Source organism: Eucyclogobius newberryi, unplaced genomic scaffold (genome assembly GCF_026437365.1).
Source record: "Eucyclogobius newberryi isolate DKJ021-1_F unplaced genomic scaffold, fEucNew1.0.hap1 SCAF_8, whole genome shotgun sequence".
NCBI classification, from domain to species: Eukaryota; Metazoa; Chordata; class Actinopteri; order Gobiiformes; family Gobiidae; genus Eucyclogobius; species Eucyclogobius newberryi.
Genome location: NW_027316500.1, coordinates 24944093 through 24970279, shown reverse-complemented (window position 1 = coordinate 24970279; position 26187 = coordinate 24944093). Strand labels below are relative to the sequence as shown.

General features: G+C 39.2%; 1 protein-coding gene across 10 annotated transcripts in view; it reads left to right on the top strand.

Moving 5' to 3' along the window:
• kcnma1a (potassium large conductance calcium-activated channel, subfamily M, alpha member 1a) overlaps positions 1-26187 on the top strand; it is a 234199-nt gene that overhangs the window by 55850 nt on the left and 152162 nt on the right. For all 10 annotated transcript variants that reach the window (XM_072436881.1, XM_072436886.1, XM_072436883.1 and 7 more), the window contains exon 2: positions 20122-20286. In XM_072436881.1, the coding sequence (XP_072292982.1) occupies positions 20122-20286 (165 nt within the window). The remainder of the gene's footprint in view (positions 1-20121; positions 20287-26187) is intronic.

The following is a 26187-nucleotide window of genomic DNA, read 5'->3' as shown; positions in this document are numbered from 1 at the left end:
GTGTTCATTGGACATAACGGCTCACATTTAACCACTATAAATATAATGGATAAGGTGAGAGCAGGAGGAGAAGCAGTGCAGGATTATGATCAGGTGATTGTATTAGTAATGCATCTCTTGTGAAGACTCTGTGTTTCTGTGGTATAATGTCGTGAGTAACTGGTAAGAATGTGGAATGTAGGTCAAAAGGGAACATGGGATGACCCTTGTTAGCATGCGTTGGCTAATGATGCATTGCCCGACAGCTAAACTGGCATTTTGATCCTGAATGCTAAAGGTCGAGTTAGCTTTTGACTCTAGAAATACAGTTAAAGGCACAGTATGTAACCGGGTACAACGTTTCCATGGAAACAAGCAGCCTCCAGTCAGGTTTATGGAGATAAGATAAGATAGGATATTCCTTTATTGTCCACACATGGGGAAATTTCATTGTTGCAACGCAGGTAGATACAAAGGAAAAGGACAGATAACTTATAGGAAGTTTAAAAAACACTCTTAACAGAAGAACTCTTCTAAACAAAACTCTTCTAAACAAAACTCTTCTAAACACAAACTCCTATAGACAAAACCTCTCATTTCCTAATAAGGAATGGAGGGGGAAAATAAAGCTAAAATAAAATAAAAACAGCTAGCCTAAGACAAGATAATACTACTAATAATAATGGTAAAATAAAGACTCTATTTTCATCAGTCATATGCACATGAATGTGACATTATTGCAAGCCCACTCGGAGAAATGACATCGTTTTGCTCAAAATACATTTCAGTAATAAAACCATCCAAAAAAAACAACATCATGCTTTTGTTTTAGTCTATTTTGTGCCTTTAAAATAGTACATTTCTGGATGGGGTTTTGCAAAAATGAATGTTAGGCAGCTACACTCTAAATATGAAATTGATCTCAAGCAGCACCGGAATATATAATGCTAGTTTTTTTCTTTTGCCACATGATATTCAAATATTTTAAAATATGATAATTTACGTTGGTGTAATCTCTCATTCGTCCAGAAGAATCCAATGCTAAAAAAAAAAGTTAGTGAAGTAAACTAATTGAATAAACACAAGACAGATCTATTTTAAAGCAATGACAAAGCACAACAAAGAATACATGTACATTTTAGTCATCAGTCCAGCTCGTCAGCCCACAGTAACACGCTGATGGTCCGCTCTGAAGAACACGGGGAGAACATGCCGCTGCATATGTGTTGGTCCGGCTCGCTCTTAGTCATCCCCATTCTTCTGCATCGTCTGCTCTCCGCCATCACACCGTTTCTGCCCTGACTGACTCATTTGCATCCTCGCGACTGCCTCCAACACAATGCCGTACGCTTCTGCACACAAGGAAACCGGCCTCTGCAAGTCCAGCACAATGTATGACGTGTAAATGCCATCAGAAAGGTCACATTTGGAAGCAGGGAGAAGAGCTTGTGGTGTCAAGGCCCACCGGTTTGAGCTTCTGCTCACAGTCAATCCAGTAGAGAAAAATATATACAACAGGGACAGTAAAATCCATTTTTCATTTATGGAAAACATTGTGCTTGTTGCAATATCGATTGTGCTCGCCACTTAAGTACAGCCCTATGCACCGTGCTTTTGTATGAACGCCTATACAAACAATCGTGGTAATAATATACTTTTGTGAAATGATAACGTAGTATTTGCAATAGTGTCACCGCAGTAAATGGACTTCTGTTGCTCCATTATGTGTGGAACGTGAGATACAAGACTCTCCTCTTCATGAACGCTATTCCTGTCTCTTGTGGGGAATACCGAGGTGTTCCCTATCCAGCTGTCCTGTTGGCGTGTCCCGGGTCAGCCATGGGGCCCGCTCCTGCTGGGACACAGAGCACCCATGCGTGAGCCTCCTCAGCTGCTTGCTCTGGGTGTGGAGAGGAACAGCCAGTACACTCCTCACCCTCATCTGAGGATGAAAGGAAAAAAGACCAAAACATTTCTGTGACGGGCGTGAGAGGAGATCTGGAGCTAAAGGCAGCAGCTTGTGATTGGCTGACAACAGACTGGTAAAGAAAGTGCTTCCTGATCGATGCTAGAGATGGTTTCAAAGGTGGAACGAATAATCAACTCAACATGACTAGTCCACTATAAAAGATAATCATGGTCATATTTTAATCATTATAGTCGATATCTGGACAATTCAGACTCTAAAAAGACAAAAAGAGCTTTCATAACAAAGTCGGCGGCATTATTAAGTCAGAATGTCATTAGCATGAAATGGGATGAGAGAAGGGAGGACATGCAGCAAATTGTTGGACACGGAGCCTGGCATATGTACTGCCGCCTTAACCACTCAGCCACCAGGCCCCACCTGACAGTCCTTTTCAGTCCTCAGAGCTGACGTGTAAAGCATTAGCCTTAATGGGACTAACAGAACTATTGAAATGATACTTTTTCCTTTTATAAATGCCTAAAGTTTGAATCATATTTCAGAGAATTAAGTACATGTAAAAATGCTAAATATTGATTTCTTCTTCCTGTTGTCAGCACTGAAATGGGGCAAAGGATCATGATCCCTCGTTGGTGTTCCTTTAGATGCAAGAAAAGAAAGCATTTAAACAAAGAAGGTTATAATTTGATATATTGTGACTGCTCAGGATAATACTGCGAGACTTTTTACAGTTTCAATCACAATATTGCAAAGATTCAAAACACTCCCACATCTTTGAAATGATGTTCATAACCTCAGTAGTGTTGAATCTATTGTTGCTCAAATTGCTTTCATACTTTTCTAAATTAATCTATAACATGTCACAACTAAACTAGTAACGTCTTCTATTTAAATCTGATTAAAAGACATTTACTTCCCTGTAGCGCAGCTCTTGAACAACATTGGCACGTTCCTCTCAGTCCTCTCTCTGCTCATGTTATTTTCACCCAGACTCTGTGCAATTAGACGTTTGCGTTCCCATGAAGCCTGATCACGTCAGCTGTTAAAAGATTCATCCGTCACTCAGGCTGGATGTTGCTCTTTATGGCGGAAGGTCATTGATCAGCGCAGTGCAGACAGCGGGCAGCCAATTAGGGGCTGGCCGCCATCTTGGTTGTTGTTCCGTTCCTGGACGGATGACACCTCGCACCTACCCTGCACATCAGCATTCACACATCAGAGTATTCACATGTCGGCTGCTCGGATTGATCAGAATGCTCCCGGCTGGTTGTGTGTGGGGACAAAGCTTGTTAAGATGTTCATGCAGCGGATAAAATGATGTTATTTTTATGCTTGTACAGGTGCTACTCACATTGGAACAACCTGAGAAAGCCATGCAAAGAAAACAGACCTTCCATAAGTGTGATAGTAAGGGCCGGGGACTGTTTAAAAGGACAGCACGGTAAAGAAACGCGTTCCAAAATAAGCCTGGCGCATGGAGAGCAATTATAATATGAACATGTTGTGTTTCTTGTGCTACTCTTTCAGATATGATTTAGTTTTCTCATTTTTGTTCATCGAAAATACAATACGTTTTGTGCCTTATTGAAGTTTTTGTTCCTCTAATTATATTAACTCCACTTATAAATCAGATATTACATCCAGACTCTTGAGTAGCAGTTTCCCCACATACTTTTGAACTCTTACTTTATTGCAGCACTTTATTGTGTGTGCAAATTTCATGGTTGTGCCCTGTTCCAATTTCGTATGATAAAAAGAAGTCTAAAAATATGAGAGCTGAATATAGAAGAGGATGTAATATTCATAGATAATGAAATAATCATCATGTCAGTGGCAATGGGGCTCGATATGAAGGTTCAATTTATTCCACTTCAAAGCCGTAGAAACCACGAGGCATTCAAATGCCTGGACTGGGATGAGAAGTAGCAACATGTTGCTTGTGTATTAATCAGCTGACTTGTTTATGAATGATTAAGAATGCAAGTCAGTTTCATGGGAGGTAGAGTGACAATAATGACAAGCTAAAGTAATTGTGGAGGTAGAATCAAAATGCACAGGAAAACTACTATTGTTCTACTATTGTGCAATGGGTGGGGGGTTAAAAATCCATTGGCTAAAGTATATAATATAGTATCAGTGATGTTGATGAAACGTATTGATTTTGAAAGTTATGTTTTTGCAAGTTATCTTTGCATTTGACGTCAGTAATATTGGATTTATTTTGCCATAAAAGCCGCCACTGTGCGCAGCGGTAAGCAGAAAACACAACACTGTAAACGGAGCAGCAATGCTACAAGTGGAGCTAATAAACAGTGAAATCTCAGATATGTGTTGGTAGCTAACGTTTTCTCGATTGTGGTTGTGGGGGCTTGAGTAAAGCTTTCAGAAAGTTTCAGGGACTTTTAACACTCGAATTGACTTGAGAGTCGGTGGAATAAGAGAAGCCAAAGCCTCACATTGGCCTCTCTCTACCAGTACAGTCAACCACGCCCCTAAAACTGAACTGTTAAAACATACTTAGCACTTACAAGTACTCACAAACATAACAGCGATATTCACCTCCGGAAGTTAACATAGCGCTGCCGACCTCGAAAGAAAACAAGTTCTACACAGACTAAAAAGTCGTTTTCGCCCAGGGAATCGGTGCTTTGTTGACTTGTTGGTGGTCAGGCCCGGGTCTACAGGAGTGCTAAAGGGTGCATTGTATTTTTATAAGTGTTTGCACCCACATTTGAGCGTGTAAAATAATGACCTCTTTGAGACATGGCTGCTCCTTCACTCAGTTTGGTCTGGACCCGTGCCTGTTGGTCGTGTGAACATCAGATATTTCACACAAATCAATCTACAATCAAAGACTTTCCCCTCGTTCTCCATTCAAACCAACAGAGTTCCCACTGCACCCAAAGTGTGATTACAACAAAAGTGCTGATCGTGTGGGAAAAGAGGGAAAAGTGGGCGGGGCGTAATATGGTCAATACAGGTCTAAATCAGGCAAAGTTTGAGACCCTGAAGAGGTTTTTGCTTTATTCAGGCTTTGTCCTCACAGCTCCATGGTCACATGTTAAAGCCTGTCCTAAGTCATTACCTGTAATAATTGCCGTGGCTCTGGCGATAGATAAATTGTAGGTGACATGCGCTATTATATTTTAAAAAATCTGGATTATTTTTAATCAAGAGACCTACAGCCAATCCACTGAACCATTAACATGCTGACAGTGCACTTCCTGCTTCACAGAGAATAAAATGCTCTCTAATTTGATGCAAAGCATGCAATGGACTCATTTTCATCCGAATACAATATACCGTGCAAAAACTGATTTTATTTAAACAAAATATTAAGTACAGCTCATTTAAAAAAGTTGCATTGTTAGTGTTCTGGAAAGTCATATTAGTATTATTTTTAGTACAACTTAACAAAAACTTCAGTTCGATCAATACAGGGAAACAAATTGTGATGAATTGTTTTGTCGTTTTGCCCAGCACTGGCCATTATCCATTCCCTCCCCACATTTAAGCTGCTTCCATAGCTGACTGATGACAATGTGGCCTCTCTGACCACCACCAATGGCTCGCTCACCTCTTATATATTATGTGGGCTGGCCAAGCACACAAGGAACTGTCATTGTTCGCTTTTAACTGGGATCGAGCTTCCAACACAAACCGCCATCACCTCAACAGTGGAAGTGGTGGAGTAAAGTTTTCTACCTTTTTATTGGAATCCCACCTCCTCTGCTTCTCCGTGATAAAAGTCTGTGCTCTTCAGCCTCGCAGTAAACCAGCGTTATTGGCGTATATTGGCCGCCACTGTGCATCTAAGGGGCTCAGCAATAAAAGTAAGCTTTATTGATGTTTTCTGCCACTGCTGTGTTCAACCCGTCTGCTGTCGAGCTCTGTGGCTGCAGATATGAGACTCTGGACGCCACTATTACGGCCTGATTTATGGGACACATACAAAATGAGCCATGGAAACAGAAATCAATCATAGCCTGAACGACGCACCGACCTGGGCAAATGACTATGGGTGCCCTTGAATGAACAAAAGCTGTATTGGTAATGATTGAAAATGGAGTTCACCTTAAAGGGGAAAGTTGGAGGTCATAAAAGTTTCAAATGCATCAGAGAACACTTCAAAATATGACGAAAGAATGGTGAAAAGGACAAGCGTGTGTCTGAAAGAATGTCAAGTCCATTAGAGAGAAGAGCCAAAATGATGGCCCCGGGAGCAGTTGCATGAATGAGTTTCATGTTTTTAAAATCTCTGGCACAAAAGCTGAAGTTACGGTTTTAGAAGTCAGTCTGTGAATCAAGCATTTTGGTTTAGAGAACAACTTATAAAATCCATGAATGCAAACTTTTGAAAATGTTAAAATATTGCATTTGATGGCGACGTTGCCTAAATTACTTCATTTTTAATAGCTTAATATGCAATCGTTAAGTCTCTAACGATGTGAGCAGTAATGTTTGAGAAATATAATTCAGTTTTATGTTCGCATCATCATTTTGGGTCACTCTTATATTTCAGTTGAATTACATAGTTCCAATTTCATTTCTATACCAAACAAAACAAACGAAACAAAAACATATTTAAGTACAACTGAAGCTTTTTCTACTATATTTAAGTACATTCCACAAGTATCCATCTATCTTTTCCATTGTTGGAGTTTTATATCCGAGATACATAGTTTTAAAATGAAATGGAATATTGTTGTTGAAGACATCCTTATTAATCTCAGTCTAGTATTTATGAATAATAGGACAATCCCAAAACATATGATAATGATGTGCTATTTAACAGCCACAGTGAATAATGTGCACTTTTACATGGTAAAAAAGACTGTGATAGATTTTTACAACATAATTCTTTGCAAACATCAGATTGCTTGATTCTCCATTCAGCTGTTCCCATTCTTCATCAGTTATAACAAAAAAAAAATCCTTTTTCATTTTCATATCACTTGTAGACTTTTGATTGATCTCACTCTGGCCACATGTCACTCAATCTTGATCCAATTTATTTTTTTCATAGAAGATTACTACCTTTTATAAAAAAATGGACCAAGATTCTTGTGAAAAAGACAGTCACCATAAAGAGATTGTACCATGAAGTCAGGAGTACAATGAGGGGGCGCTCCTTAACCCTCCAATCAGTGCGCTCCATCAGTACACACCTCTGCATGAAGATGGACATCGGTCTCTATAGCAACAAGCAAGCATCACCACAGCGAATTAAACAGGCAGTTGACAGGTTGGCGTAAGTAGTAAACTGGAGGGTTAAAGTGTTTCTGATAACAGCACTTGGCCATTCACAAACAATTTAACACAATTTATAAGTGCGTTTAAAAATGAAGTTTACAAATTATAGTGAAACACAGAGCTTTACCTCATTCAAGGGCATTCATTCTGAAATTGACCAAATTGTTTAATAGCGGTAAAAATTCAAATGAAAGCCTCCCGCGTGTCCACGTCCTCCCGTTACCGTAGCAACGAGCCATTTCCATTGTGGTAAAACATATTAATGACTAACTTGCAGATTTAAATGGCCTGTTAAAACACTTTGCCGAGCGCTGGGCGTAAGAGCGGCTGGATTCGGCGCTTGTAATGGACAATTATCTGAAAAGTACGTGAATATTTTGCATTTATTCCGCATTTTTCTACATTTTTAACAAGCCTATGTATAAAAAGTATTAAAAACGTTGCAGTATTGGCTTGGTTTTTGCGGTGAAGCCTTGTCTGGATGCCTTTTTGCAGTGATCTCGTTGTCACCTTGGCGTAGGGTCCCAGAGCGAGTGTGAGTGAAATGATATTGATTTTTTGCTCTCGTGAACTGTGACTGTGGCTTATTGCTCAGCCTCACAGTCAGACCTGTAGTTAGGTTTGTTTTGTCACTGCAGCCTCCTACACTTGCCCATTAGACCCGGACCACTATATCATCCCACCGACACGTTTGCTCTGAAATGGTTTGATTCGATACAAGCACAAGTTATCCGCAGAAAAGTGGTTTGCTCGTACTGAAAAGAAAGTCATTTTTCAACTTAGTGCCCCAACTATAGTTTTCATTGTAAATAAAAAAAAACAATATACGTATGTTGGTCTAGTTCTTTCTGTTTTGTACTTTTCTTAAATGTGTACTGCATAACTTTTAGCTTGGAGGATGGAGATTTTATTACTTTACCTGAAATGTCCCAGTATGGCAGTAAACTTGGCAATATTCCTCCGATTGACCTATCAAGATTCAGTTGAATTAACTCCTATTGAAGTGAAATATAATGGCTTTCAATATTAATGTCTTTATTGATATAAGTATTATAGACGTTTAATAATGATCATTTTCCAACGTAAAAGAGTCACATTTCTGCCTCTAAAGTCTGAGTTTACTATAGATCTCGCCATTCAAAATACTTATCATATATTTATCATTTCTAATCGTTATTTCTTATCATTAACGATTAGACATAACTGAATCTCGATCTTGGTTCAAGTTTGATTATTTGCACGGTCCTAATTAAACGTATCTATCAAATAAAGCAAGATAGGACGTTTTAATGCTGTACTGTGGATCTTTCCAGGCAAAGGAAGAACATTTTCCAACGTCCGTCTGGTTTGAGCAGAATTTGTAGTTCCTTGGTTTTCTAAAGATGCTCCAGTTCCTCCTCCAGCCATGTAGTCCTGGCCAAGATCCAGGCTCAGATTGGAGAACGCTCCCTGCTGCAGGATGACAATATAGTCCAGCGTAAAGGGCCTGTACCTCTTACTACGTCTGGTTCAAGAAAACACCTTAAACTCAGTACAAAAGAAAGGACTAAAGGGGCGAGGCTAAAAGTTCACTCTGAAACATGGTTGAACATCAGGTACAGGCCCTTTAACCTTTCTCACTGTAATTGGGTTCTTTTTTGTACGATTTTGGCTTTTGTTGCTTATTTCTGTGTACATTGAATTATATCAAATGGATACAAGTTTTATGAGTGAAGGGAGGAGCTAACTACACATGAACTAAGGCGAGCTAGTTTCCAGTAAAGAGTATCAGTTATTGACCTACTCTAAGGTGTGATCTGTCACAGCAAGAGGGTTACATTTCCAGGCCTTCTTCTTTTATGTGTGGCGTTTGCATGTTCTCCCTGTGTCTGCGTATAGCTTTCCTCGATGCTCTTGATTCTTAAATAAAAGACAATAAATGTCCCTAATGGCTCATCTAACTCCTATTAGCATACATATATTAAGGGCAGAAGCAACTTGGATGAGTGTGTAAACGTATTCACTCTTTACTTCAAACTTTTGTCTAGTTATAGAATATAGAAAATTGTTAGGACCTTTATAGCAGCTTCTAAACAAGACCCCAAGCCACGCACCTTCACTGCAAGACCAAAGAGAAATCCAATGCATCTTCACAAATGTGCCTCAAAACGACCCAAACCCAAGCCCACATGGGCCGCACCGAGCCTGCTCCCATTTCACCCTGACAAAAGAGAACATTTCATCATTATGTAACCGCAATTTTTGTTGTTCCACAGTTCGAGGACCACTAGCCATCTTTTATCTGCTGACATTAGATGATAAAGCCCAAAGACGTTACACATGACAAGTGCTGACCTTTCAATCTCCTACAATTCATCGCATCAGCTATTTTTATCCCCGACAACTGGAGCTTGAAATCCTGTATCAATGGAGAGGTGCAGCGCAGCGTTATGAATCAAGATCCTCCCTACAGCCAAAAGAGAGTCATCTAATGCACTTTGGGTGTTTCTGTGTGCGGGCTCACGTTGGGGATTTTTCAAATTGTTGACAGCCTTGGGAAACTGCCTTTTTGGAGGGCAGCCATTTTGGATCTGGTCTCTGGGGTGTGTGTATGGTCTCCCTGTTTCTTGATGGATTTATCTTGTGGTCCAGTTGCTGCTATCAACCTAGAACATGCACAGTAGGCTAATCCTCCCTCCAGGTAGTCCATCATGCAATTATTGACTTATGTGACACTGAATCAAATGCAAAGGAAAAAATATTATATTTTTTGGAATGTACAATAATCCTTAATCTATGCATTGTGCAGTATAAAGTTCAGTTATTTATACGTCTTGTCTGGCTACAACAAAGTGAGCAATAAATCAAATCAAATAAATAAAACACTTCGTCCAGTTGACACAATTGAAATTCCTTTTTTACTATTCCTTTTTTTTTTAATATTTTTGTCCAAAATGAATTGTAATTGTAGATTTCGTTATTCTCTTAACATAATTTCCAACATCATTTTTCAAGGTTTTTGGGAAAATATGAAAAGAAACTGCCTTTAAGTTGGTGTACCTGAAATTTTAAAAACACAAAAAACAAACGAGTTGATTTTAAACTCTTTGCAGCAGTTCACATGTATTCCTCACTTACGTAATGCATTCTAAGAATCCAGATGATTCACTGCAATGAGTTTAAAAGCGCTTTTCACAACTTTCAAAGACCAGAGTAACGTTTAAGCTAACAACAACTAGCATGCTAACAGCGTACTATCTGCATCGCGGAGAATAAAACACTCAGACAACGCACAGTGGACACATTTTCACCCTAAGAGCTGCTTTTACAATATAAATACATATATGTTCTGTGGCAAAATAGATTTGACTTTATCACATGAAAATATCTGGTCCAGCTCCTTTAAGTCAAAAAGATAACGACATGTTGTCCTGTGTTGATGTCGGCAGCGTTATGGGCGTCCGGCTTGTTTTCACAACTGCAGACATTGTGTCATCTGTTTACCCCAGTGTCCACAAATTTGTTCAGTCCTGTCGAGCTTAAAATAGGTCCGGATCAGTGAGGTGCAGTGAGGGCCAACTGGAGGCTAACGCAATTCTGGAGATGGACAACCTCACTGATGACACAGACAGATTGGGAGTCTGGGGGACGGCGGAGATAGTGGTGCGATGGTTTGGTCACGTCTGCAACCTGAAGGAGCCGGACCCATCCTCTGTGCAACATAACATAACATAACATAACCTGTGTAACTATGAATCTATATGGCTCTGGGACTGCTTGGGTTGAAACTTATGTTGACCGTTGTAGAATAAACCATATGTTAAATATATTGAGTCTGAGTCCTCAGACTAGATCCTCAGATTGAGAATGACTCTTGGATGAGAGTCGAAACGTGTAGTTTGTTTGTCCAGATGACTATAACTGAATCTTTTTTGACAATACACTTAATGATCCTTAAAAAAAAAACATGAACAAAGACTGAACACATAATGTATTAAGAATCATTCAAGCTTTGTAACTTCTTTATTACCTTCTTTGTTCATACATTATTAAGACTTTTAAAGGTGTATTTAACAGAATACAATGAGATTGCCATATCCAGGCTTGGTGCATATGATATACTAAAACAAACAGTTGCGCTCACATGCAATTTTACATTTGACGTTCAATTTTAATTTTAATATGACCTACCTTTGTGTCGCACTAATGCATGCATTTTGTATTAATGGTGCACTATAAAACCACAAAACCCAGTGGCTACAGCCGTTATTGACGTACTTCCAAAAACAAATGAGGTGCAGTGTGTTATAAGTCACCTGCAATGACAACATCACAATAACATGTTTGACCTCTTCATCTGACACGGCTCATTACCCACGACCTTCAAAGTAATAACTGTCATTATACACCATGCATTTAGTCCTCCTGCATGTCTTCTCCAGTAGTTTTGACCCAGTGTAAGCAATGGACTCTAGAGCTAACTGTACGGCCGTTAAAATAGCAAACAGGGGGGAACCAAGTGCATTAGGAGTTCCACTGGTCCGGCGTCTCCCTGAGTGAAGCTATAAATAGCCCCGCACACTCTCTGGAATTGAGTTTTCCCCAGCGAAGGCCAGAGGAACAGCTGCGGTCAAGCCAAGTGTCCCCTATGTGGATCTGTGTGTCCAACTGTCTCTCCAGGGCCGGGCCTAGGTTTAAGGTGGGCCTGCGCGGCGGAAAGCTTCAAGGATGCATATTTGTAATAAGAATGAGTAAAACGTAAGATCAAAAGTACATATTCAGGATGTTTAATTTTATCATTATAATTGAAATATCACAATAAAGAAAGCAATACTCTAAAATACCAATGATAAAAACATGAATTTATTATTAGTTATTCTTCATCTTCTTCTTATTATAATGAGTAATGGAAAAGAAATTGAGAAAAACCTTAGAAAACGATTTCCAAAAGACAAAAACTTGAGAGACATTAGGGGCCCCTGATGGCTTGTGGGCCCCATTCATGTTCTTAGTTTACTTTTTGCTAGTTACACCCCTGTGGGTCACACTGGATTGTTCCACAGTGCTTAATGCTTATTGGACTACATCCAAAAAGAAACTGAAGTTCCAAAAGTGACAAAGATAATTAATGCCTAGTATGTAATGGATACATTTGGGCGCATACACCCTCAACAAGGGAACCAATGATTGATTTGTTTGGGGAATCTGAATTACTTGTGTTTGAAGACTCTTTCACTAGGATTTAAAGCGGTGGTACCACTTTTTTATCGTAAATGAGCTTGGAACTAGTTTGTTAGATTCAAATACAAACTTCCTCCTTTGGCGGTTTGAAAATGGAAACACAATTGAGTTATTTCGGAGCTTTTCTCCTTTACAAGAGATACTGCAATCACGTGAGGAGTTGTTATGATTCATTATTCAGTTTGAAATCTCATTCAAACCATGAGCCTGAGTTTTCCCTGTGTCATCTCCGCTCCCTGTTCCGTGCACGCTCCATTTAGTTTGCCTCCTTGTCTCATGTCTTTTAATTAGAGCCCCGTTGTCATTATGTGCGCTCGTGTGGATGTGTCCTTGTCCCGTCCTGTCTCCTCTCCTCACTCGGCCGTGGCGTTTGACTGCGTGCCCTTCCTTCCCTTCCCTTCCTTTCTTTCCTTTCTTTCCTCCCCCTGTCTCCTTCCTCATGCCTCCTACATCTCCGACTGCCACTTTCTCTTTTTATCTCTGTCCGAGTCAAGTCTCTGGTCTCTCATTAGCTCGACTCCCCTGTGGATGCAGATAATTGGAAGGATCCTAATATTAACCGTGTTCTTGTATAGAAAAAAGCAGCAGGGTGAACTAAATGTGCAGCTTAATGGGATTGGGCTGAGGGCTATTTAAGGGTGGCCCAAAACGTTTGACAAAAATACAGGACACAAGGTTAAAAGGTGACTGGTGTATGAAAATATTGTATTATTATATTTTGCTTTTGATGCCAGGCTGATTATCAGATTACAAGTATACTGTAGCTCATTTACATGCATTTTGTTTGCTTGCTTTATATGTCATGCTATCAATTTGAATACATTTGTTGGCTAATTATATTACTAAAATGGAGACATATTCTACTAGAAACTCCAATTAGCGATATATTAGCATAAATAAACAGTAGCGCTAATGTATTCTACCCACTCACTGACTGTACACAAAGACATATATTTATCCAAAAATGTATTTTCAAAGACAAGGTTCATTTTGATTCTGATTTGCTCGTGGTTTAGCCCTGGCCTTGTCTATGTGTAATTCTGGGTTTAGTCTTGGTTAAGTTTTGATTTTAATGTGCAGTTTATGCAAGTGTGAACAGCGGATGTTAAGATTATTAGCAAAATTAGACCTTTTTAATTCATATTCAAGAAATGCATAAAGTACCCGTTTTTGTCAAATTAAGTTTATTTGGTCATTCAGAGAGAGCGGCTCACAAGCTTGTGAAATAGTAACCTGTAAGACATTGGAAATAATAATGATATGATTTAGTGTGAACGCACCATAAAAGTCAGACAATTCCTTACATTTCTTCTTATTGTTCCGTTTCTCTCTCTATTTAGGTTCGTCAAAGCTGATAATATGTTCTGACCCGGCTGTCCAATCAAAATGTGACGGGAAAACGGCAAATTAACAAAGGAATAACTAGCTGTCTATAATAAGAACTATTAAAACTGCTACAGAAAAGCTCTTCAAGAACAAAAACATAACAAACTTGCTGCGTTACCTGTAATATTTCTGAAATGGTTTGGTTATTTTTACAGTCATGTTTTTTTGCAATATTTCAACCATAACTAATACATTTACAGTCAAGTTTTACCAGATTGCTGATGGATTGCAATAACAAAAATACAACATCATTTTTGTCATTATCACATCCCCCCACACCCATCTTATGCGCATTTATTCACAATTTGTAATTTTCAGTTCATTTTGACTTTGCTTGTTTTTCCGTCCTGTCCTAAGCCTGTTCACTCGCTGCTCCCCGCTGCTCTCCGCCGCTCCTCGCCGCTCCCCGCCGCTCCCCGCCGCTCCCCGCCGCTCCCCGCCGCTCCCCGCCGCTCCTCGCCGCTCCTCGCCGCTCCCCCCCGCTCCTCGCCGCTCCCGCCGCTCCTCGCTGCTCTCCGCCGCTCCTCGCCGCTCCCCGCCGCTCCCCGCCGCTCCCCGCCGCTCCTCGCCGCTCCTCGCCGCTCCCCCCCGCTCCTCGCCGCTCCCGCCGCTCCTCGCCGCTCCCCGCCGCTCCTCGCCGCTCCCCGCCGCTCCTCGCCGCTCCTCGCCGCTCCCCGCCGCTCCCCGCCGCTCCTCGCCGCCCCTGATGTGCGTCTGACATCACGCGGTGTATATTTAGCCGGCAGATGGATTCTCCCGTGGTGGGCTGCTCCCGAGTCACGCAAATGAACTAGAAACAATTCCGTGTTTACTCAGTACTCCGTTTGAGACTCCATCCGTTATTTATGCCCCGGCGCACGTGTACGGCAGCATCCTAAGCTAAATGAGTCCCGCGGCCCCCCCACCCCCACCCACATGTTCAGGTGCAGAGGTCAGCCGCAGATAAGAGCGCTCCTTACAGATCGGTTGCGCGGCGTTGGGGTAATTGCGTTGCCGCCGGAATGTCAAAGTCGTTTTGGATGAATTATTAATGAAAGTGAATTGAGTTTGGGCTGAATCAAGCTCGCAGTTTGGGGTACAGAGATATACAAAGATGCAGCGTGTCCTCCTACGCTAGTGTCGCATTCAAAGGCACGCGGGCGGATATGATGTGCCGCTAGGCTAAGCCATTTTAGGTTATTTTTGGTGCCGTTGATGCATTTGTCTAAAAAAAAACACCTAGCAATTTATTGTGTATAGGCCTGTAACTATAACACATTTTAAAACATGATATATTTCAACCGAAAATACCCTGATAAACTATTTTGTACCACTTACAATATAACCATTAAACGTACATGAAATGAGCTGTAACAAATAGACAAAAACAATAATTAGCCACAGAAGGTACTTATTCAACCTTCTATAACTGAAATTTTATCACAATACAGAAAACCTCCACTACTGCAAAGACACACGATATATTGAGCCATCATATTTATTGAAAGATAAGTGAATATTAAATATCATGACAGGCATTATTATGTAGATCGTTTTATACTCTTCGTGTAATAATCTTAGTAACAATTCAAATGAAGTTGGATGATACATTTCTTTGGCCTATTTGATAATTATAAAGGCAGATTTGACATTTTTGTATTTTTACTGCACTGTGCTACTTTAGATCAGACCAGCATATACCTATTTTAATTACATTTTCGTTATTCATTGTCTCGCTCGTTTTGTGCATGAATGGAATCTGAAAAAATCTTCTACGCAAGCTTCTGTCAAGTTTAATTTTCAAGCTTTATTATCAATTGATACAAAGAACTTAAAGGTGCGCTATGCTATATCACTTTTTAACTTGTCACACCTGCTTTACCTCAGTATGACACTAAACTGATCTGTTTTTGCATTAATTCACAAGTGTTCCCAAAACAAGACCTTGAAAAACATGCATTCATCCACAGATATGGTCTGTATTTCTGCTTTGTCTCCATGGCGATAAACATTGCCACATTAAGGTACATTCCAAACAAAGCAATTGACAAGCAGGGCAGTCCCTCCTCTAGAAAAGCTACATAATGCACTTTTAAATCCCATAAACAGACATTGCTCTTGTTTTCTACTACATAATAATAACAGTTTTTATAGTTAAGTAGACCACCTCATACATAGAGCTCAACTTACAAAGACCACATCCTAAAAATGTACAAACAGAGAAGATCAAAATATGCTTTGATAACTCTATGATACAGTCCAACATACTGTAGCTGTCTAGTTTTATTGCAGCTCTGACAGGGGCCGTTCCCTGTCTGAACTGGAGAAGCCCTTAACATGACCACGCTGTACCACAAAAGTGTTGTACTGAAATAGTATCTGCACCATTCATGACACACTTTGACACAGAGGACTTCATGTACTGGATTGCTCAGGAGAAACTGTATCTCCTGTACAATGTTATCGCGGGATTCATTTCACTCCATGATATTTGTGATTCTGGGGCATTAACAATAAAACAGATGATTCACAATCGAATCAAAAGTGCTATTGAAATGGTTGCAATTAGAAAATCGAAATGTTATGGGTTTGAGTAGAGAACTCTTATCTGGGTCACTGTAGTTTATGTCTAATCTAATGTGTTTTACTCCACGATTAGTTATTAAGCGGTTTATGTTTCACTTTTTAATGCTTTTAGATATATTTAAAATGTGAACTTTGATCTGAATTAAGTTTTAAATAAATTGCACACATAAATATATATTATTTTTCATATTTCCCAATCCAAAATAGGTGCAAAGGATTTTAAAATCATTTCTGTCTTCTTTTGTTTCCATACCATTGCGACAAATCAATATATTTCACCCAACAATGACTGTACCGTGTCGAAGTTCGTGATCATTTCTAAATCGCAGTATATTCCTAACACTGCTGCTAATTCAACTGCAAGTACCAAGTTGCAATTCAAGCCTCCAGTGCACATGCTGGTCTCTGCATGCCATACCTGACAGCCAACCTACATTTATGTCACTGTTTCATGTGTGAACTCTTGGAGGTACTGATCTTGCTCCACATGCCTGTAGGGCAACTGGCCAAGGGTGTGATCGGTCCCTGTAAAACTTTAGATAACCCGGTGTACACACTTTACTCAGTAGTGTGGTGTGGGGACAGGGGCCGCCGGGAGGGGTCTTAGTCATGCAGGCAGCGCTACGCTCTCGTGCATATTCAACTGTTTATCAAGACTGTCATTTCTCAAGTAACATTGGAGAATTTGGTGGTGCCAGAAAGGGTTTTTGTGCTGTTCTTTTTCAGTATTTTCTTTTGTCGTTTAGTGGATTGATAGCTCGATAGGGTCTAAGTTGAAGGAGAAAAGGAGAAGGAATGAGTTAGCTGGGGATTTGGCAATGAAATGTGAACTATTTTCTGCCTTCTCAAAAAACATGCAATTTACTAACACGTTTCTTATCTTGTCAGTGCACTTTGGGTCAGTTTTTTGGTCAGTTCACAGAGACAGCGTTGAGAGCTTTTGCTAATCCCACACCCTCTTTTAGTCGACTGATGCACAGAGAATGTCTTTTATTTCTATAGTTGATTAAAGCCAAGTCAGTTGTAAGATGTAGCTGTATTGGTTGTCTGTCATTTCAATGTTTTGTAGTGACTAAACTAGTGACTACCACACACATGATAAACATTTAGTTTTCCAGTTGCCACAGAATATCCCATCTCATCCTTGGCTTATATAGTATCCACATGACGCATATGAATAGATTATGATCTGATGATGGAGCCAGGCTTTTAGACCTACTTTATTGCCAGGAAAGTTTAATCAAATTTGGAATAAAAAACATAATATGATTGAGTTTACCAGACAAAAGACAGATGTTCTGACTCATGTATTATTTATTTTAAGAATAAACTGGTTTCACCGTGGTAAGATTGAGGTTTGTACCGTACAAAACAAAAACTTAAAATATTCTATATATGTTGCAGCATACAGTAATTGTCATCCAGGATCATTCCACACCAATCTGCAATTACGTAAAAGGAGCAAAAGTCTTTGCTGACTGAGCTTAACATTGAAACAGATGACACCTCATTATACTCATTATAATTCCCTATTTGAGTATTATGTTTTGTAGTTTTACGACTGGTCTGAAAAAACAACTGCAGCCAGCTTTAAGCTGACCGTGCAGTGCTACTAAACCACCCTGTAAACAATAGTGAAAGACTTACACTTTATTGCTTTTGTAGGGATTCTCTCTGGACGCGTGCCATAACTCTACACTCTGCATCATTCTGCATGTCTTTGCAGTTTTTTTCCAAACAAAATCTCTCCTCCGCAAATCCTTTATAATCTGTTGTATAAAACATGGACATTTTCTCATTGCGTTTGACTGTACAGCGACGCACAGAGAAACAGCTGCATGCGAGTTGGTCATGAATGCATGAATGAGTGAGTCAATCACTCAGTACTGTACTAGCTCATCTCCTCTGCCCCAGGATCAGCTGATGTGACGTCCCATATGGGGAAAGACACGGGCAGACCTCAGTACATGTGGCTTTACAATAAGGCACTAATTCAGAGGGAACAGATGGGGCCGGTGTAGCGTGATGAGCGCATTCACAGCTTATGTAAAGAGGCCACATGTGAACAGGGCGAGCAAATGGGCTAATTTACTGTACGTGTTTGATTATAATGTAACGTGTTATGTAAGTGCAAACGGGGCCAATGGAAATGCACTTGACTGGGAAATGAAATTCAAAATTATACATTTTGTGTACACGCTTAATAATAATTGCATACTCAAAATATCCATACTCATATTTAGAACATGTTCATTAAGTTGAAAGGAACTTAATGAATTCGATGGAGGAAGGAAAAACAAAATGAGGAGGAAGAACACATTGAGCTTTAACCTACTGTACTACTCCATAATATTGTGATAATACATAAAACTTAAAATATAGTATGCTCAGCTTGGTACTTATGTTAACACTCTTTCCCATTCATTTTAATGTGTCAACAAACACAAAATTAACACCGGAAGGGCCTATAAATACATTTGTTTTAATTGAAGATAGAACTTTTTTTGCTCATAAAAATCAAATTTAAATAATGCATTTGACTCAAACAAAAAAATCTTGACATAGTGTACAGAGTGTATGCAAGAACAAGAAATACAAAAAATGTATGTGTACATTATCTACTGTTCATAATCTTCACCTTTTTACCCCACAATTGCTCCTGCCATTACTATAACAAGCTGCAGAACAAATGGCTTGTTTTACGGCCGACCCTATGGTGAAAAGAAGTCTTCAATTACTTGACGCTCACCCAGTGTAATTCTCCTAATGAGCCCCAGACCTGCCTTCAGCCAGCATTGTCTCTATATTCCACCACTAAATCCTCACTTTAATTATACCTTCCACGTTCTCCCCTACAGCCTTTCTTCCTTTGTTTCCACTCCGTATGTGACTAAAACATTCTAAACGCCTTCATTTCAAATTTCACCGGGAGGTAGGTTAGAACTCTGAGGTCGATTTGCTTTTTAACTGTCAAATGCAGATGTTTTGACCTGGTTTATGGTTTTTATCTCTGTCAGTACTGGGCGTATCCCCATGAAACAAAAACTGGCATGAAGTTCAACATCTTCTCTGTCAGCACTGGAGAACATGTTTTGTTCCGTTGCTTCAGAAAGTGGTGGCATTGTTCATACACCAATGTGTGATTGTTGTCATTTTAAAGGACATTGTTGTATTATTACACGCAGACAGTGTGCAGCAGCCTCATTTTTGTACAAAAGTCCTGCTTTTACAATATACTTTTTGGGGGAAAAGACAACCTTTTCAAAAAGAAAAGTCAGGTACTCCAGCTTTAATATGGAAAGTTTGTGCTCCTAATCCTGATCCACAAATAATGATAATGATCTGTGGATTTAAATTGTTTATGATATTTCTTTCCAAAAAGCAGTAAATCTTTCATAGACTTTGTTATGCGTTTTAGGGTGATGAAAAGTGGGTATCACACTTGTTATTTTGTATAATTAAAACCATTAAAAATGACTGAAATCTTTTACATATAAAGTATATATCTTTTCTGGTAAATGCTTTCATCATCCACGTTTTGTACAATACTTAAACTTCAACCAAAACATTTACACACAAATTTAAGTACAGTTCTGATGCATTGTTAAAAACTTGTCTGAATATTGTTATCGAGAAAATATCCAGGTAATAATACTTTATGTACGGCTTTCAACTTCCTGTTAAACGCAACATTGAAACTGAAACCCATCATTTCGCCTCTGCCTTCCATCTAAAATTGTGATCCCATACTAGACCGCGATCTCTAACCCGTTCTTGTTTTTGTCTTGCAGCAGGAGCAGAAGGCGATCAACCTAGCCAACGCGCAGGCAGCCGCGGCACCCAAGAACCCAGACGAGAAGGAGGAGGCCCCGATTAGTGAGGTGGGCTGGATGACCTCGGTTAAAGACTGGGCGGGCGTCATGATTTCGGCGCAGACGCTGACGGGCAGAGTACTGGTAAGTGTAGAAAACAAGTGCATTCAAATCGATCATTGTTTGTATTGAGTGATGAGTCGCTGGTGGTGCAATGATTTAAGTGGTCGCTGGTGTGGTTGTCACGCCCAAGTTGGCATTGGTTAGATTGTAGCAGATGTCTAGCCAAAGTGTTTTATTCTTCAATTATTGTGACAAGTTTCAGTGTTTTTCCTGATACATTTTAGCTAAACAGTTTTCTCTTGTTATGAATTAGCAGTACTCACACAGTGTTAGCAAGTCGTTAAAAGAAATATCTAAACGTAAATGCTAATTGTCTTACTTTATGCTAAATGTACTTTTAGCTGTGTTTTAATGTTGTTTCTTCAGCGCAATCCTGACATTGCATTTCATTTCATTTATGCTGCTCTGCCTGTTTAAGTAACTCTTTATATTTAGGCAGTTAAAAGTGGTTAACCACCTTGTGATGTCATGAGGTGGTAATCCAGGAAGTGCTTCTCTATTTTTTGTTCATGTTTTTCCATTCAAATACCATATTTTAGGTCATATAATGTGAATTACTCATGCTAAAAAGTCTAAAGCAAGTTTGAAAAAAAAATAGTAATGAATTGTATTGGACCTTTAAAAAGTGAATTGAACTGTTACCTGTTAAAATGTGTCGGTGCGGGTGTTATATTCCAGAACACGTTAGAATATTCTAACGTGTTCTGGAATATAACACCGACTATTTTATAGCACCGACACATTTTAAAGTGTGTCAATGTGAATTTTAGCATGCGGAAAATACTATCCCACGTCACTTGAATCCTCCTCCATCGAGAACACACGTTTTGACTGCGTCCCAATGGAGTCCTACAGCGCTGGACAATGAATTTGATCTGCCCAGCATGACGGATGTTGAGTCCTCACTTAAAATATCAGATGGCTGTTTGGCTGGCACTGCCCCGTCTGTGAGCTGGAACTGTAACTTACTCTACTGTGGGTCTGCGCCAGATGATAGACCTTCATCCACTACTATCTAGCGTTTAAGATGGTTGTATGTTGTCATCATCGTGTGGCCAGCTGTCTTTCGGTAATGTTCTTGCAAGGAGAGACATGTTTTCCTTTAAGGGCTGAAGAATTCACCAAATTTGAATCAATATTGAGGTTTTGTCATGTCTAATTGTCAATGATGCGCCTTTGGTTCTTTGATCGAGGCATGTGGTTTTTAAATCAGACTTTGAAAAATAGTCTTGAATCAAGTTGTTCATGAATCAAAAATCCAACGCCCGTTTTATTTCATTTTTGAAGAGAAAAATCAATATTAATCAAAAATCGAGATCGACCAAAATGAGGAAAAACAATTGGATTCCTTTTTGCCGAATCGCTCTGCCCTATTTTCCTCTTTCAATTTGATATTCAATTTTCAATGTTTTACAACGTGGTACATTATTTATTTGCTCCTCAGCTGCACTTCCTGTTGGAGGAAAAGCAGCCATTTTGTGCCTCGACCAGCTCGGACACATTCACATTTTTGCCCAAAGACTCAAAAAGACGCAACGTTGGTGCTGAAAATCATACCATGCCCTTTGCGGTTAATGGGCTAACATTCTGAACAAAGTCGGCTTTTCAAACAATTATCTCAAATATTCCTGACTTTCAGTTGCATCATCTTTACCTGTTCTGGCCGCCATTTTGAATACTTTTATTATACAAAAGAAAATCAAACGTCATGAATTGTACAAATTACTCTACTTTCATTTCAGACATGTGAGAAAGCTGCAAAGATGTTGGATGAACGTCTTGGCCTTGGATAACATATTGTTTTTCTTTTTTTGGACCACTTTGTTCCGTAACTTGTTAGCTGTTAGCTGTTAGCTAGCGGATTACGTACTGTAGCTTCTTCCAAAGAGCCAGTACATTTTTCAGACTGCTCCTAAATTGATGATTGAATTGTCCATTTTGCACGTCTATGAACTGCATCTTACCCTTCAGTGTAGTGCTGCTCTCAGCCCTGTCTCCTCTTCTATAACATCCTAACACGATTATGACCAGTTTACCAATGGCTAACCAGGAAATGGATTGAGCAATTGGATTGAGCTTGGTAAATTCTATAAGGAGTTTCCGCTGTCCCCAGCAGCTATTGGCAAATTCGCTGCATTGGTTAAGTATATTAGCAAAATGAAAAGTACATTTTCATTAGACAATAACATACTATTACCCCATTGCTAAGCTTTGTTTGCTAAGTCAGTTCTACATCATTTTATTCACAATGTCTCCAAATCTCAATGTCTTAGGTTACGGAAGGCTGGAAGGGTCAAACGTCTCAAATTCTCAATGTGTTATCTTTGAAGAAATATTTGTATTCCGCCCTATAAATGACATATACTACGCCAAAAAGATTTGTACGACTTAGTCACGCTTGTTTTTTTTTTCTTTTCGATTTTAGCCCGTAGGCTTTATTAGACAGTGTGACGTGGGGGATCAGAGAAAAGGGAGGACATGCAGTAAATAGTCAAGATTTGAACTCACGACACTGCGGCCCTGGATTATTGCATTATACAGAGTTTTTAAATCCATAAACCATCACCAGACTCTATTCTATGGTAAAATTTTGGACATTTTGAGCCTTTGTGCCTGCCATGAAATTTTTCATAATCAACGCATGATTGTATTAGCATAGCAGTCATGTTGCCTAAGGGCTTGATTTATATAGTTTTCCAAACGTATGCAGTATTTTAAATTAGAAAATGTAAAATACGAGGAGACCACATGCATGTTAAATTAATTCAAATTAAGTTATTACATGTCCCTACGGAGCTTCTGGAGGCTCTCAAAGATTGGAAAATAAAGACTAATAACAATGAGCTTGATACTAAACAACATACACAATATATTTTTATTTTGGGGAGATGTTCATGAACTTTTGAAAGTCCCTGACTTAAAAATAAGATGATGAAACTACATGGACTGTGTTCATTTGCTCCATGACAAAACCACCGCTATATCCAACGCTGAACCGGTTGTTTTTATTATATAACTTGTTTTTACTCGCCACGTTTGCCCTGTGGAAAGGTTGTTTTAGGTAATTGTTTCAGTGTTTACCTGACATTGCCTTCCACCTTCTCGCTGACCTCAAACAGATCCCGCTCTTTGGGCTTCCTGTCTGACTCTTGTCATAAATTAATAAGCAGCGTCTGTCCTTGAGTGACTGAGAGATCTCATCACTTTGTCACTCTTCTACTCACACTGTGAAGCAGCCTGGTATTTTATTTAGACATGGCACATTTTATATAGTCTATTTTGAGACATGTATGTATCTAGAAAAATATGAATAGTTTTTGTTATTTACTGCTGTACTTTTCCGTTTGAGAAAATATCTACCTTTTGAGCTTGAAATGATTGCGATGAAGATGGATCGGCTGAAGTGGCTGATTGTTCTGCTGCTGCGGGAGTGTAGGTATTTACTGTATTTACATAGATTACTTGCTCAATGATTGATTTAGAGGCAATGGAAGTATGTAGAGCAGCAAGATTAATCACATTTGAATTGAAATTTGAATTGACGCAATTCGAAAATCACAAAGACGGCAATTTTAAACATTTCCTCCAAAACAACAAAATATTCTGCATAAAAACTGATAATCCTGTAGTTTAGATCTGCTCTGAAGTACATACCGGTAGTTTGTATGATTATATAAATAAAGGCGCCTTTTAAACTTCCTTTTCCTCTGTATCTACCTGCGTTGCAACAATGAAATTTCCCCATGTGTGGACAATAAAGGAATATCTTATCTTATATTTCAGGTTTATGCGGGAGCTTTGAACAAAACCACATTATCGAAACACAAATCGCAAATCTAATAGCATTAGCTAGTAGCATTATTTGTAAATATAGATATGGAGAGGCTGAGGTGGCTGATGCTTTAGCTGCTGCGGTGGAGGTGATATTGGAGGGAGGAAAAAAGTTGAATTCCTTGTTAAATTCGTGCTTCAATTTGTGCTTTCGAGTACAAAAAGCATGAAACGATCGCTGCCGACCTGCAGTTTCTGGTTGTAGTGTGGAGATGGCAGCTGGTCGGCGTGAGCAGCTCAGTGTGGAGACGGCGCTGCTTCTTTCACGCTGGAGCAGAGGAGGATTCCTGAAGGGAGCTGTCAGTTTACTAAATGACTTTCTGTTTCATGGCTCTCCCACTCACTCGGATCCTTTGGCACGGACACGGGCCTGGTTCTTTCATCTGCACAGCCTCAGAACGCACACGCAAGGAGGTTTCCACATCTCACACCGCCATCTTTACTGCACGCTCACCACGTGCTTTCAAAAAAATGTTTATATTTTGTAAATGCATACGTGATTTTCAATACAGTGGTTATATTCAGCTTTGTTTTAATGTTAGTCTGTGATTGTATTGTTGCATTTATATAACAGACGTTTGCATGTTAATCCAGCAGAAATAAACTGTCTTTAAATGTATTAGTTTAGGTTTAGTTATCAGAAAATGACTGTAAATGAATCACAAAAGTGCAGAAATATCGGCTCATACCCTTATTTATTTTGTATTATATGTCTTTTTTCTCTTTAAATAAAAAAAAAAGAAGATTAAACAGAAAAAAAAAACAGAACACAACCAGAGGGCTGATTATGAATAAGAAATACAAATAGACCTCAACTAGACTATTTCATCAAAATTAAAATCCCATTTGATCCATAGTCGGTCAAATTTGTCTAGTTCCAATTTAAGTCTGAATGTCATTCCCCCCCATTTGTCTGATATTATTTCATACTTTCATATTTTTTCTTCATTTGTATTTCTAATCAGCTCTTTTTGTAGCATAAACAATGTACTCAAAATTCAAATATTGCTTCAAAACAACGTACACAACATTATCCAAAATCAATATATTTCCCCCTGTAGTTGTAGCATTTGTAGTATAGCAAATGTGTGATAACTCTATTGTATTTTAATACTTTAAGCCGGGTGTCTGGTGCAGGATTTTGGCCGTCTGACAAACAAAGATACCGTACAAACAAGACAAGGACAAGCTGTAATTTATATGCGTCTGATATTTTGAAATCTTGGTCGCAGAGTGAGTCCTCCTCTCTACGATCAATCTCTGTCAAGCATGCGCACAGCAAACACAAACGCTCCTCAAAGTAATCGCAGGAAAGCTCAGTGACCCGGGACCGCCTCCACATTTCTCCTTCATTTACAGAACACCTCTAGCATATAGCGCTGGTCAGTACACCTGGGGGGGACTTGCCTTTCTTATATTACTTTCTTTACTGGGATACTCCTTACGGTAAATATTCACAGTTTTACATCAGTCAAAAGTGAAGTTTGTGGAGAAAAACTGAAAAATAAAAGGATGTAGTGCTAAAACGCCTTTACTCGCGTCATCAATAAGCGACATCACATACATGCAACAGACACACTTTTCTGACAGTTTAAACAATCATTTTACAACATACAGATATTATTTTTGTCATAACTATGGTGTAGTTATAGATTTCTGCCCTTGTTTACAGCATGGTTGCTAGGTAACCGTTGTGGAAGTACTACTACTTATGTCACATCTGCTGCTCGTGGCCAACCAGGAAGTAATGTTATAAACTTCAAATTTGTCAAACGGGGGAAAAAGAGAATTTTTGAAGTTACATACTTAAATACAATCATGTTCATTTTCTTTTAGTAAAATACACAGTCCAACACGTCATATACACTTTAAATACACCACATTTTGCAGAGTTACACGCATAAAGATGAGCAGAATTGTGCAATAGAAACTTAGATTTAGAAACTTAGAAACAACAAATGTTTTTATACATCAGTTTTTATCTTATTTTTGTTATGATCCCGGAGGCAAAAACCCAAAAGCAGTCTGGATGAGGCAAATAAGAATGTATTTAACAAAAAGTTCAAAAATCCAAAGGCAGGTACAAAGGCT